This window comes from Struthio camelus, chromosome 1 (genome assembly GCF_040807025.1).
Source record: "Struthio camelus isolate bStrCam1 chromosome 1, bStrCam1.hap1, whole genome shotgun sequence".
NCBI classification, from domain to species: Eukaryota; Metazoa; Chordata; class Aves; order Struthioniformes; family Struthionidae; genus Struthio; species Struthio camelus.
Window position 1 is genome coordinate 47,881,717 of NC_090942.1, and position 15,928 is coordinate 47,897,644.

At 32.5% G+C, this 15,928-nt stretch overlaps 1 protein-coding gene across 1 annotated transcript in view; it reads left to right on the top strand.

Annotated features, from left to right (window-relative positions):
* The window catches only part of LRRIQ1 (leucine rich repeats and IQ motif containing 1), a 123,056-nt gene extending 107,868 nt beyond the window's left edge, over positions 1-15,188 (top strand). Inside the window, exon 27 of the mRNA XM_068936546.1 lies at positions 13,641-15,188. Coding sequence (XP_068792647.1) covers positions 13,641-13,780 — 140 coding nt within the window. The 3' untranslated portion in view covers positions 13,781-15,188. The remainder of the gene's footprint in view (positions 1-13,640) is intronic.
* Positions 15,189-15,928: the final 740 nt, after the last annotated feature.

Here is a 15,928-nt window from a genome sequence, read left to right on the forward strand (position 1 = left end):
ATTTGAAAACATTAGACATTTGGATTTATATTTTGACATTAAAACTGTATTCATTGTAAAATATTTCCTGTTGCATAATCTCTCTTGGTTTTACATTCTGGAATATTTAATGAAAAATCTTATAAACTATTTTAATGATTCAGTAGGTGTATCCCATTTGAATTAACACTAAATTTGTATTTCAGAATGGCTTAGAAAAGAAACTAACCTTGGAGGTGACCCCATTTGAATTAGTTGCTAAATCAAATCATTGCACCCTTTTTTCAGGAGAATTCAAACTCAATGATTTGACAAGCTTTGATTAATAACATTTTACTAAACTTGAGTGCAGAATAAATGATTTGTTAAGTATATTTACTCAAGAAAAAAAAACTAGTATATCTGATACTGAAAAAAATGCATTTTACATACCTCAGGGAAATGGCTGTACATGAATGACTGTGTTCTCAAGAAGACAGAGAAATGATCCTTCAAAGTTATTGCAGGGTTTTCTAGAAAGGCTAAATCAAGATTTTTCAGAAATATTTTGGGAAACTGCTTTGTACTTTGATGTACTTATAATAGACTTTATTTTCCAGGGATAAATTCTTAGCATTTCTAAAATTAGACCTTATTAAAGAATTTTAAGGTTTTTAATTTCTGAAAATTACTATTTATTTCAGAAAATCCTGGTTTGAGTGGATTAATAAAAAGATATAATCCTGAACTACCTTAATTCTGTTCTTTAACATAAAGATGTATTAAGGTATAAAAGAAGTGCTGTGGGCACAGTGTATCTTAGTTTAAGTAAAGCATTTATGTATCTCAATTTAAGTAAGGTATTTAATGTGGTTCCATTTTATTCAAAAGCAAAATTGACTGATGTGGATTGAATTGGGGAAAAAAAGATAAAAAGAAAAAAAACCTAAAAGATGACAGCAACAGTTGTTCGATGAGACTAACTAGTTATCTGTCTAACTTAGTACCTTGACTCTAATGGTGTCATTCTCAAACATGCTGGATTATATTACTTCCCAAAATCATGATTATTTCTTTCTATTCTCTAGTAACTCATGTTTGTTTTCTATTTCTTCAAGGCTTTTTTTCCATTTTTTGTCAGTTCTAGACCACTGCTAAATCTTGATCTCTCTGATACCTTGTGCCAATGAGTTGCAAAAGAAAATGTGTGACCTTTTGATTATTATTTCCTAACTTTCAATTTCGCATTAGCTTGCATTGTTTTCCCCTGCATATGCCTTCTCTATAACGTAAATTCATGGGCCGTGATGGTTAGTGGTTTACAGTCAGCATTATGTAAAATGCAAATATCAGTCCTACACTCATCAGTTTTTTTCTTAGCTCCATGAATATTGGAGTGAATTGATGATAATAAAATCTATTTGTGAATACTTTCATGAACCCTGATTGAGTAATCAGTGCCAAGTTACAAGGTGGGCATAGAAGATTTTGCAATAATTAGAAATTAATTAATTTGTGATAACTAGATAGGAAGAGATTTTCTTTTTATTCTAATATGCAGTTAGTGACCATGCAATGACCATCATCGGTCCTCTTTCAACTCCACTCTATTATCCTAATCTGGTTCTCTCCAACCTGTGTTGCGTTTCGTCTATATCTTCTACATTATCTTCCTATCACCATCATTTTCACAAGGCAGAAGATTTTGTTTTTCTACTGATCTTAAACTTTATTTTCATTCTACTTCTTGTCTTTTGACCTGCGTTCTTTTAGACTGAGATTTTTCCAGAAGTACTAAAATTTGAAAATAAAATGAAATGGGAGCTTTGTCTTTAACTCTAATTTAAAATACTGCCTGGAATTCTGTGTTCTTCTCTTCCCTAAATCCTAGTCTTTCAGTGAGTCTCTAATTTCAATAAAACATTTCTTTTCAGAAAGAAAAAAAAAAAAAAACAACCCTTGGGCCTGAATCCTGTCATTCTTTAATCATCTCTGTTTCTAAAACCAGCCTTCTTAAATGCTATCTTCATTACAAAACATTTATCCATTTTGTTTCTCAGATAAATTCCAACTCTACAGTTCGGTTACTCTGCAGAGTTAAGTAACTTTATTAAACTCTGGGGAGTTCAATAAGGCCTTTCTTACAGAGGAAAGACTTAGAACTTCAAGAAAATAGTAACTTTTCTTTTACTGTCCTTTTTATTCTTTTATCTGAACTGATATTCTTTTGCTAATTGCCATATTTTTTCTCTCTTGAAGAACTCTCTACCTTCTTTTTTTTTATTACTTTCCTTTATTTTGATAATGAAGAGTCCCTCAGAAAATCTTCAGCTCTGTTTTAAACAGCACTACAGCTTAACATCTTTAAAAAACTCCTGCTTCTTTTCCCTCAACATTAGTATTACCTACATTTTCCAGTTCCATAGCTGTTGTCATTCTTTTAGGATCTATAGACTCTGTGGTCTCTCGTGTCTCATTTTTAGGCTCTCTCTGTTTGGGGGATCTGTTTGGGGGCTTTGGGGGTAAGGGATGAAGCTAGTTTTGCTTATACAGTCTCCATTAGAAATTTACCATGTTTACCATGAGATCAAATATGGAGGTACTTTTTTAGTACCTCCATATTTATCTGCTTAGCAGACTTGCTGGAAGATAACAGTAAAATTTAGTCTTTCTCCTTAGGAATGTGTAGAAATGCTATGCATTTGTAGAGAATATTTGCAGTACTGATTACTTAATTTCCTCAATTAGTAAAATGTTGATCCCAAATTACCTTAGAATTTACAACTGTTATCCCAATATTAGGAATAAAGCTATCTCTTCTGTAAGCTATAGCTGGCAAGATGACCATATGAAAGTTAATAGCTCTGTACTGTGTTCAGTAAAAGATAGGGAGATTATTCTGTACCATGAAAATATTTTTGTTCAGAAAATGGATGCACAAGGAGGATGAAAAAATGTTCTACAATTCTAAAGCAGTTAAAACTTAGCAGATTTTGATACCTAGAAGGAAAGCATGAATATCTTTGATTACTTTGAACATACTTTCAACATAATATTCTTTCCACTCAGATACCTTTATACGCCTTACCAAAGAAGAGACAAAATATGCCTCAGAAACAGAGCTATCAATCCACTGTACATTAATGCATAGCATATATCTGCAAGTTCAGAGGAAAGCAGTTACAAGCTGATTAAACCTGCTGAAAGTATGCAGAATAGCTTCAATCTGGAATCCCCGTAAACACGTTAGGTTAGAATTGTACCCAGGCAAAAAATTCTACAGAGAGGTGAGTATTTTAGCATTGGCACACTTCTATATAAAGTTGAGGTTCTTTAAGGACTTTCAAACTACAGCTTACTCATATCCTGCCAGCTTATTGTGTAGGTAGACGGAGTTTATATTGTTAATGTGGTGTCATATCCAAATTTTGCATCTGGCATTAATATTAATTCTTTCTTTTAAATAATCATTGAGAATAAATCATTGTGCTAGAAATGAATAAATCAATTCAATACTATTCATGTTATTTTAAGCATGATTCAGTATATTGAACTTTACTTTATGTCCTATATGTGAAAACACACAGCACAATGGAATTTGTTCATGTGCAGATGTGGATACTAAAACCTACTTTTTTATGTAGGATAAATGAATGTTGCTGATGGGCAATATTTTATCCACAGAAAGTATTTGACTGCAAATTCAGGAGCTTTGGCTTGTTTCCAGTTCCATCACTAGATCTTTAGTTGATATTAGGAATGTCATTTTGCTGCTATATGCATCAATTTTTCTGTCTGCAGAAATGATGGTCATGATAGTCCTTTATATAATGTTTATGCATCTGCTGATGAAAGGATAATGGCATCATTATATTTAACTGTTAGGGTAGGGAAAGGGCCTCCTCTTTATTTGTGAAGTGGATAAATTATTTGGAACCTGCAAGGTCAACACAGGAGTAATGTTTCAAATAGATATACACAGGTATAGCCCTGCAAACCTCAAAATAGTTAGTATGTTGACAAAATCAAGTGATTTGTCAAATGTAGGAATGATTAATTCACCAAAAAAAAAAAAAGTTACTCTGTAAGTCTAATTCTCATTCCTTGAATTTTGTAAATTAAGTAATTGATTTTTTTTCTTAAGTAGGGAGAAGTTGCTTTAAGTAACAATAGAAGTGTAATACTAGGTGAAGAAATATTATTCAAAAAGCAACAGTTTATCATGACAAAACTAAAAAAATGAAGTATATTCCATGAATTTCTTTTCAGTATAGATTTATGTCCTGAGTTTGCAATGGAAGTAAGTCAACATAGATGTCACTATTTATGGGTATGGAGAACTGTTAATCTCAATATTACCTGTTTGAGAAGAGAGCTTCTCTCAAAAATTGGTGTAAATTAGGTTCAAATCTATGATCGTGAAGGTAAAAGTGAAGTTCTAAAGTGAAATCCTGGCTTAATCAAAGTCAGTAGCCAAGATTTCAATATGACACATGTGTCTAACATGGAAAACAATGCATTTTTTACTGTTTTTCCTCTAGTCTCAGATATAATATCCTAGTATTTCCTGTTGCTGTATACCATCTTAATAACTTATAGCTATTAATTTGAAATTTAAGGAAACAAACTTATATATAAGCCTTGACTCATCAGAGCAAACCTATTGATTTCCTTTCTCAAGCGGTTTAAAAATCAGGCTTGTGGCGAGTGTGTTTAAGAAGAAAATTTTGAACAGGAAAGTACTTGTGTGTAATTTTGCATAATGAGAGTTCTCATGCATGCAAAGTTTCACATATATCACAGGAGCAGAACATTTACTTGCTGGTTAATCATAGTTGAAAGATACTATTGTGTCAATCATATGAAACGAATATGGAGATGCATATGTATTCTTATAACAGTTAACAATCTAACAGAACATTCCTCATCTTTTTGAACGAGATAACTTACAAGATGCAGCTTAACTCGCTTTGAGATTGCATACTTTAAAAAATTATTTAAGTCCAGATTTCAAAAGGCATTTAGAACTTGCTTCCATTAAATTTAGCAGGATGAGGAGAAAAATAATACATTATCTGATGTAATTTCATCATATATGTTTTGAATTGTGAAAATAGTTCAAAAAGTGTAATAATATACAGATACTAATATTAAATATAGACAATATCTCTACATAGAGAAAGAAAAGGAATTATACATAACAGATATTTTAAAGAGACTACTACTGAGATTGCAAAATCAATTCAAAGCTAGAAAATCATAAATAAATATTTCAGTGGGGCTTACTCCTTCCCTTTCCTCTACGGATATGTATTATGATGGTATACATTCTCATTCTCTGTTTCCAATCATTTCCTGACTTTTAGTGCACAAACTGAAATGCTTAAAAATGACATAGAGAGTACAATATATAAGTATTTCAGTGTATTTATTTGCAAACTTTTCATTCCTTTGTTTATTCATTATTCATTGTACATTATTCGAACTCTGGCCTGAGGAAACAATCTCTCCATGACCTTTTTTATTACGTTCATTCATGTAGCAATTGAGGATTTCACAAATATGGCAAGAATGCCTTTCTACAACATTTCTGTAAACTGAGAGGGTATTTTTATCAGAAAGCAAAAGTAGAGATTGACTATTTTGGGATACTGATTTTAAATTATGTTATAACATGTTTCTCTTAAAGTGGATAGTATTATAAGCACTGTTATGAAAGTACAACTGCCATTGACTCTGCTATGACTGATAGGTATTTCCGCAAAGCTGAGACCCTAATTAGATACTAAAAAAAGGAGAAATGCACGGTTCGTTCTTAAGAAAAGTTTAAGTGATTTTCCAAATATCATTCTTAAAATGGAGGCAGAAGACGAATTCAGGGCAATATTAAATTGCCTAAGCAGGCATCCTCAGCTTCACTTCTTGCACTCTTCTGTCTTGTCTAGTTCACACTTTCAAAAGCAACACATGAAAAGGGAGGTTTGCAAACAATTTCCTTCATTACAAAAGCTCCATTCACTCTAGGGGAAAAAAAAGGCGGTTACGTAATTAAGACTACCTCACTGCAGACTTCAATGAAAGCATAACTAAGAATTCGTAGTGAAATTGAGCTCAGGCTTTTCCTAAGTTCTACATGCTTAATTTTACAGCCTGATATTATTTTATTAGAGGGTGTTTCTGAATGTTATAGAGGTTTTTTTTGGAAAAAGTAAGTAAAAAAAAAATTGAAAAATTCAGTTCTGAGGCATTGATGCCCTGTAACTTAGTTACCCACTTGGAACCTTAGAACCATTAGACCCACCATAAGGATCTTTGTCATATGAGATAAGAGTAAATAATAGCCATATTAGGCATCATTTCCTGGAGGACATTTGTCAGGTAGCTTCAGAAATATTTCTCAGATCAGAGTAGAGGAAGACTTGGTAATGTTGGTGTGCTAGAGAGTTGTACTGGAGGGCAAAAGATTTGTCTACAGATTTTTCCCCAAGATGATCCTAATTTCTTTTTTTTTTTCTTTTAATTTGTCTTTGGTTCATTACTGACTTTTCCTCACTCCTGGCATTCCCTAATTCTTTTTTATAACATAATCAATTCTTGTTTCTATTTCTTCGACTTCTTATTCCAGCTTAAGCTTCCTCTCCCTTTCACTCTTAGATTTCCTTTCCAAAGTCCTCGTCAGTCCTATTCTGTTTCTGCAGGTCCCTATCTAATTACTTTTTCCTCTCTCTCCCTATTCCCTACTGTACCCAACTATTCATTTCCAGTATTTCTCAGTTTCATTATCTCCTAGTTTAAATCTCTTCCAAGTTTATTTAATGTGTTTTAGTGTACTATTTAGGCAGATCTTTAGTCCAGACTCTTGATCTACTTATTCTCAGTTCCCTTTTCTTGTCATCACCTATGTTTCCACTTCTTTTAATCGTATAAATTCCGAGAGTTAGGGCCCGTCTAGTGCCACTTAATCCCAATTCTTTATTCTGTCTCGGTTCTTTTTTGCTAATTCATAACTTCCTTCTTCCCAATGTTTTTCTCTCTGCTTTCGATATCAGTCTAGTTGTCAAGTCATTCTAGTCCCTTCTGTGTGCTCTATCAGGTTATTGTTTTTATCTGCTTGCTAAATTAGCCCTAGTTCATCTTGCCTTAACTCCAAGTCAATCTTATTTCTCTCTTAGGTTTTAATTGCAGCCCTCTGCCTTTTCTCTCCGTCTCATTCCTATAGGAGATTTGATTCTTATCCTCTCCATGGTTCCTGCTTACTGGTAGCTAGGCTCTGTCTGACACAGAGAGTGGATGACAAGCAGACTCCTAAGTTCCTTGACCTAGCATGACCTTCAACATTATTTTTAGGAAGAGTCTTGTTTAGCCCCTTGCAGTGTCACAGGAAAGAGTATTCCATGTTGATTGGCGTTTTAGGGTATATAACCAGAAAAATCAAGAAAGTTTCTTCCAGTCATGTAGAAACAACAGTTTGTTGTATACTTCATCAAATTTGGACAGATCAAAAAAGCAAAGACTCCATTACTTGACAGATTTCCAATCTCTTCTGCAAAGGGCAACATAAATGTTTCACATATTTTTTCCTTAGAAGTGACTGACCTTTCAGAAATCTTCAGCCAAAGGCAGGTAATGGACATGTAGAAATTCAGCCTAAATGGTCAAAATTTGTGAAATGGATAAGGAGATGGAAAACAAAATAAGTATTGTACTTTAATAACCTATAGTGCTAAAAGTCCTGTTTGTAGTTAGGACAATGCTACATTTTACAGAAACATTTTTGAAATGTTATCTTTCCTATAGTATTGTATTTAGGTTTGTAGAAATGCCATCAATAAAGATTTATAACTTAAGTCACCATTCTTGGAAATGCTTATATATGTGAATTCCTTAACATACCTGAGTGACATGTTAGAGTTCAAATTTTCACATATGTAATTGTCAGCATAATCAGGTTAGAATAACTTCAATGTTTCATAAATAAAAAATATTTAAATTAATTGTTTCTATACAGTTTTAAGTTTAGATTGCAGTCCTACAAACTTGAAGTCAAGGACACTTGTAATCAAAATTAATCATTTTCTTAAAAAAAAATATTCTAATCAGGACGATGTTTTATCTCCAAATGCCAGTATGGAAAGGGGACATATCCTTACAGATTTTGTGAGATTTCTGATAAGATGCTCCTGAGGCTTCTCAATGCTATTCAAATATGTGTGAGATAAAACAAAACAAAAAACACCATAAAGTCGCAATACTATATATATGTATATTTCTTCTTATTTTTTATTGTAAACAGCGCAACCAAAAACCAAAATATTTATGATTCTGACTCCAATATGGCCATAAATAAAAATATTAAAAAACAACTCTTCTTAGACTGTAGCATTTACCTTTTTCACAGACCTGCTGAACCTAGCTTCTTTCCCGAGCTTAAATTGATGTAAACGCTTTGCTGCTAAGGATTCGTTCTGGTCACTTTCATTAAAATGTTGAATTTTTTTTCTCCATGCCTCCTTAAGCTGTATTTGCTGTTAAGTAATACAATATGGTAAGGACTTTGAAATAAATTATCTATCCAGACACACAACGTTAGATGGATCGATGAATACCCTATGACGTATACTATACATCATAAAATTTCCATCATAACCTGTTTAACAAAGCTTTTCTTCTTGGATACCAAGAATTTCATTCAAAGCATTTTACATATTGCATTACTTATCAAAACAGAGGATATGTAAACCTTGACATTTGTTAAAAGACCCAGGCTTTAACCAAAAAAGACCAGAACAAATCAATAGCAGAAAACAGATTAAACAACAGAAAAGTGACTGCTTGAAAATAAAAGCATGTTTCTGAACCCAAGACAAGCTTTCAGCACATATTCAGAAGAAATGGTTATTTGGTATATACAAGCATCTGAATATATCTCCAAATATACTGGAGTTTCACGTAGTCAAATGTTACAATTCAATTAAAGTATAGTAAATTATTGTTACAGCTTCAATCTCCCAAAGCCTGGTTTGGGATAGCAGAAATTAATTTGCTTTTCTTGGCTAAGATTTTTTTCCCACATGAGTAGGTATGAGAATAACTGTATATCATGTTAAATTATACTTAATACGCTTGCCAGATTCTATTTAATCATTGTATCAATAATGATAAAAAGTAATTATTATTATGATTGTCAAAAATATCAGTACTACATAGGGTAAAACCAATGTAATGCTTCTAATTTATACTTAGATGCAGGCTTGAGACAGCGTGAGTTTGCTATTGCCTTTGAGTAAGGCCAATTGCAAATATATTCATGGAATATAACATGAAATGAAGGTATAGTAATAGCGCTTACAACTAGTCTTAAATCACAAATAAATGACATGCAAATATGTATATATGTATATATACATGTATATGCATATAAATGAAAGATATGTCTTATAGATCACGTTATATATAATAGCAAAATAAGACAATAAATGTAATCTTTTATTTTGCTAGTCAAAACCTTTTGATAATATGAGTTTTTTCATCATATATGCTAATACCTCATTTGCAAGGAGCACTTCTCATTTTAGGGAAAAAAAGGGAGATACTGCAAATCCAAGCTTGTTGTAGCAACTGTTCGCAATGCCACCTAATAGAAATATTTAGATATCATTAGTAAAACTGTAAGATAGAGCCATAAGCCCTCAGAAAAAAAAATCAGGAAGTACACTTTGAAGAACAGCAGTTAAGGGATCTCACAGAGACCCTCAGTGAGATTTTAAATATTTTAATAATACCTGAATATCTCTCCTTGCAGCACTTCGGGTATATGTTTTGTAGAACATTTAAGAAATGCAAAGTGCTTTCATTTGCTAGCGATTACTCATTTTTAGTGTACCCTGGTTTTATTTGCTGCACATTGAAGGAACTTTTTATAATTTCTACCCTTTTCTTAATAGAAAAAATACCGTGAAATGGTAAAATGACACAACTTCCCCTGAGCAGTTATAAACGTGTACCTCTAAGAAGAAGTAGTATATATATAAGTAAATATAAGTAAGCAGAATAGATTTAATAAGGTTTCATTTAGGTGTTCATTTCCATATGAATTATTAAAACCATTAAATGAACGTAAGTGATGCTATATGCCCAAGGAACATTTCTAGGTTCAATCATTTAATTCAAAATGGCATTGTCATCTCTTACCAGTTTCCCTTAAATTAAACAAAATTCTAACCATTTGATTTGGACCTGTCTTTATTGGAATATTTCTCAAGGGAAAAATTTACCTAGATTGCTATTTTAATAATGCAGAATTAGACCTGTTGTCAACACAAGCGTTTGCAACAACATAACTCAGCTTCTATGCCAGTGTGACCCGAATCTGTGTTTGAGAATTCATCCTTAGGGAAGATAATGCTGTTGATTCTTCATACCAATTCTGTCTTTCATCACTGTAGTAGGACTGGTAACTGGAACAGCAATCCTAGTAATAATACCTATCTCTTAGTAATATTTAGTAGACATTAAAGTACTTTATCAGAAGATCCAGCAACATTAAGCCCATTTCAGAGATGGGAAGATGGGACGCACAAAGGGAGTGATTTGCAGTCTTTACACTTTGTAACAAACCTGACTTTCATTCTAAATTAGTTGCCCATTCCCTACAAGTTTTATTTTATGTGGTTGAAAGTGTTGAAGGACCGTGTGAAGAATGGAAAGAAAGAATACAAAGTAGTCTATGCTTTAGATCGCTATTGTATGGTAAAGTGCACCCTAGGAAGTCTAACCAGCACTTCAGGCTGGAAAAAGAAAAAGAGAGCCATAACTGTCAGACTTTTGGAACATCTTCTCTGATTTGTTAAACCTGAATTCAAGGGAGCGGAGAGTCTACACTTTTAGATTATCTAGGAACTTGCAAAAATATCTTCAGGCTGAGGAAGTTATCCTGCCCTATTATTGAGACCACAGGGTCTACAAATTCTGAGTGATGGTTCTCACAGACTTACAGAGCATTGTTTTGTCAGTTTATATGCACTCAAAGTTAATAAGTTGCTACCTTTTGTTTACAAAATATTTTGCTACCTTCTAAACAATACGGAAATCAATTATAATTTAAAAATTGAAAAAAAATCTGTAAACTTTTGACCGTGAAGTTTAGACAAGCACAGTTCATGCTGTAGCAGACATGGCTGTCATTCTGCCAAAATGCAAAGATATATCAGTAATTTATAAAGACTTTTCACAAGTATCTTGTAACAAATTACAGCAAGTCTTTTTTTTTGATTAAATAATAGTATACATTTCATAGTAATGAAAGGGCAATATATCCCGTAAAAAAGAATATCATATGGTTGTAAGTGGAGAGCAAGAAACCCTACATTTACAGATTTCTGAAGTCCAGCGTTAAAATAAAAATTAGCAGTACAGAGAGGTTCAAAAACAAGTGAAGTTATTAGTGCAGAAAGAATCCAGCTTAGGCAAATAGGAGGAGGTTTTGCTAAATTGACTTTAACCCTTTTAAGCTAACTTTCAAATTTAATGTTGTTTTTATTCTGACATTTATATTTATTCTATTTTTAAATGAATGTAATAAAAATATTTATTTCCTCAAAATACAGAACTAAATAATTGATGTGTTACCTTTATCACTGCTATAGTCTTGAAGATGACATGGGAGGCATGGGAGGGTCAGTCCTGGGCATACACTAGCCCCAAACTTCTTTTCCAGTTTAAACATATAACAGCTGCTTCCTGGTTTTTTGACAAAGAACATATTCTACATTCTTAATTCTTTTTGCTGTTTAACAACATTTGCAATTTTAGGAAAATCTCTTTAACTTAAAAAAGAAGGCAATCTACCTGCTTAATAGTATTACCATATTAGGTGTTATTAGATTTATTTATTTAATTTCACTAAATTAGCTACTGAATTTACTAATCTGAGGGTCTCTGCCTTCAGTGAATATGTTAGGATTCCTAGTCAAAACAATTAATGGAAAGATGAGTGTTTAAATAAATAAAGTAACAGAGAAAATTAGTTAAGTAAAAGCAAGAAAATGGGCATCTTATAAAGACCGGACACTAGCATTTTAAACCTTTATCATGTAAACCTAGAGTTAACTATATATTTGAAGAGAAAATAATTGACGTCCATAGAGCCGTAAAGAAAAAAAACAGGAATTACGTTGAAAATACTTGAAAGCTCTTAATAGTGAAAAGAGAGGACTATTTAGTATGGTACAATTACCATAATTAATAACTTTAGAATGAGGGAGCTGCAGGTTGGGAAAAGCTCCTGACAGTTAGATCTATTAGACTATGGAAAAGCATCTATGAGAAAATAGGGAAGGTCTTACTCCTTGAAATATATAGCTATGCTATATGTACTAGTAGATCGACTTATATTCAGTGATGTTATTTAAGCTTTCTATTTTAAGTTTTGGGGACTATTTATTGTTAAAAAATTTAATTAGCTATCAAAAAATGCCAAAAAGTTAAAATATCAAAAATATTTTTCAAAAATAAATAATTTGTGATGTCTTCCTGTGATAGATGGCAAAATACATTTGTAAAATATGTATTTGGTAAACTCAGATGCCATGCTTATATATGTATATATGTGTATATATATATATATATACATATGTGTATACACACACACACACACACACACACACACATCTTTATATCTATCAAACTGCTATATTATGAACACCACACCATGTCATTCTCTTGCTGAGTTTGTTGTCTTCCACAGATGCTTACATGATTAGACATGTCCAAGAAAGATATTTCTAACTGCAAAATGCTGGTTTGTGTGAAATAAATATCGTAACTTTGGTCAGCTCTACTGATTATTTTGTCTATTAAAAAACTTATCTTAAATATTTTGTAGAAACTATTGGCTAAGTTACTCAGGCGTCTGTATATATGACAGTGAATGTGGTTATTTCATGTATTTCTGTGTGCTCTTAAACTTGCTTTGGCACCGTTGAGCTTTCATCAAAGTTTGAAATATTAACCTCTAAGGAGAAGAAAGCTTTACTGGGTTTTCATGAAAGAAATATCTGATTTATTTGGACTAATATATTAAAGCAATAACAAGTTAAAGAGATAAACTTTCTACTGCATGGCATTGCTAATATCACTGTCAAAAGCACTGTGTATCTCTGTATCTGTTGAAAATATTTTCAAAGTGGCAGGTAGTAGCACTTTTAAAAATATGGTAATATCGTGTAGTAATTTTGCTGTTTATTTTCATAAATACTTTATTTTAAAAAATACTACCTTGTGAAAATACTTGTATTACTTTTAGAAAGAGTGAGAAAAAACGTAATTATAAAAATTATAAAAAAAAAAATAAAATTATAAAACCTTCTTCCCTGTGAGGGTGACAGAGCATTGGAACAGGTTGCCCAGAGAGGTAGTGGAGTCTCCTTCCCTGGAGATATTCAAAACCCGTCTGGATGTGATCCTGGGCAATATGCTCTAGAGGACCCTGCTTGAGCAGGGAGGTTGGACTAGATGATCTCCAGAGGTCCCTTCCAACCTAAATGATTCTGTGATTCTGTGATTCTGTAATGCCTATGCTATCATATTAGACATATGAATAGCTTATTATTATATTAAAAATAATGCAGTGAAATGAAATGTTTTGTTTTGCTGTTAATTTCACATATTTGTTTATATTTTAGAAAAGAATATATCTACTCCGGAAAGATCACATTTGGGTCCATCTCGTAAAGAACGGATATCATTTCGAGACCATCCAGTACAGCTCAGCGGAGGATGGGGAACAGGCAAAAAAAGGCAAAAGCTTAAAAATATTAGTTGAATGTAAGAGAATATTTAGCTGGTTGAGTTAATTGAATTTTTGATTTCCAAAGCATGTGGAGAGCTGTTTCTTTTTAAGTCTGTGAATATCAGTTATTTTTGGATTCTAGATTGTTACCAATATATATAATTTCAGTTAACTACGTTTGACTTATTTTATTATACGTGGGTTTCAGTGGGCTTTTTTAGGGAGTGAAAGTATTTTATACCTGTCAGCAAGTTATCATACTTTGTGTTTTCAATTGCTTGTGTGTTCTTGTGGTATGGAATACAGAGTCGATTAACTGTACAAGAATTGTTAAAATGGAAAACATGAAACAAGTTTGAGTTTGCTTATAAGAACTGGTTGAGATGTGCAAATGCAATAATAGTTCATGCTTATAGGATGTATGTCACATACCAAAATGCTAAATCCTCATTGTCTCACAAATAAAATATATGCTTGTAAGCTGTCTCTAACAGCCAGCAATGCCATTCTTGGAGAAGTCTATTTAGAATATTTTACTGAAGTAGCAAAAATTTACAGCACACTAGAAACATAAATGGTGGTGATTCAGCTATCTTTTCCTAATAATACAAAAAGTCATCTTGAGTTTTCATCCGAAATTATGGAAATAATATGATAAAGCACCCTATTAAAGTTGTATACTTTCAAAAATTTCTGACATTTTCTCTAGAGAAATAAAGAAAAAAAATAAATTTACCATGCTCTTATTTTGTGCTGGAGTAGTTTGACATTACGTCTAAGGGACACTGATAACTCAATTTGTTCGCATAGCCAAATTCCTTCAGACCCATGTGTAAAACTTTTGTGGTACAAAGAGTTAGAGAAAGAAACAGAAGAAATACTATTTTTACTGTTTATACTACTTTGAGGCAGAAGTCTTGAAGTGGGTACCTTACTCATTACTTTCAGTGAATGCTTTACCCATCCACATACAGGACAGAAAAGGCCCCTTGGTTTCAAAGACTAACATTATTTTAATGCTTTCCAGTTAGAGGGTAGAAGTTACTAACTGGATCTAGAGAAATCTGTCTTTGGTATTTCCTCATCATCTGTTTTTGTCCAGTGTTGTGAAGCCTAAGCCCCCTACAAACTGAGAGAGGTGGGGAAGCTAATGGGCCTTGAAACTTCAGTCAGTGAAGAACATAAATTCTTATGTTGTGGCTGTTTTTAAAATGTACTTAAATTCCATATGACATTATTTTATGAGGTGCTTTTTATGTGAATATGCACAAATGACTGTGGACTGAAAGCAGTTATCTCTGTTTTTTGAATACTTGTGTTTATTGTAACCTTCAAAGATGTTTTTTTTCCATGGAAAACTTCCAGTATTGGAGTTGATAACTTTAAATTGAATACTTTGTTACTTAAAATTAATAAAAATTGAGGGTTTGGCCCATTTTAATCAGTGTGCTGGTTTTACTGTCATTTTAAATGTGAAAAGTCAGTGCTGCTTACTTCAGAAAAGATTTCATTACTGCTCTGAGGGATGATGATCAGTGCAAGTTGTTGGGCCTGGCTGTTGAAACCCTACTTGTCATCAGCAGGGTATAAAATATGATTAAATGGTTATATTATCTAATTTGTTTCCCAATGTATGTAGTAAGTGTTAATCTGATATCCCGGTCTGCTGTATGATGCCTTTTAAATGTCACTGCACAAAGACTGCTGTCCCTATGGTTTCAATTGATTCATAAAGGATATCAGTTCTGAAGGAAAAATCTTCTTAGTTAAAATGTTTGCCATTATGTGTGGCAGAGTAGTCAGTAAATAGATGCACCACTGTTATGTCTGTTAACTAGAGAGCACAGTACAAAATCAAGCAGTTCACAGCTTAACGCTTCTTGCAGATTATTCCCTCTGTAGGTCTAGGGTGTGCATATAATCTGCACATCACCACAGCTGGGAATAAGGGATATTTTTATTTCAGAATTTGTAAGATATTATTAGGATATAATATTGGTAATATTGTATTATATAGTCACTAATATATATAATAACCTATAGTATGTAATAATAATATCTAGTAAGGACATGTTTCAGAATTCATAAGGTATTGTTATTATTATATAATAAAGATTCACCATATAGAAGTTCATACCTGATCTCCTTTGCCCTCTAGATGTTCCTGAATGAGAACAACCT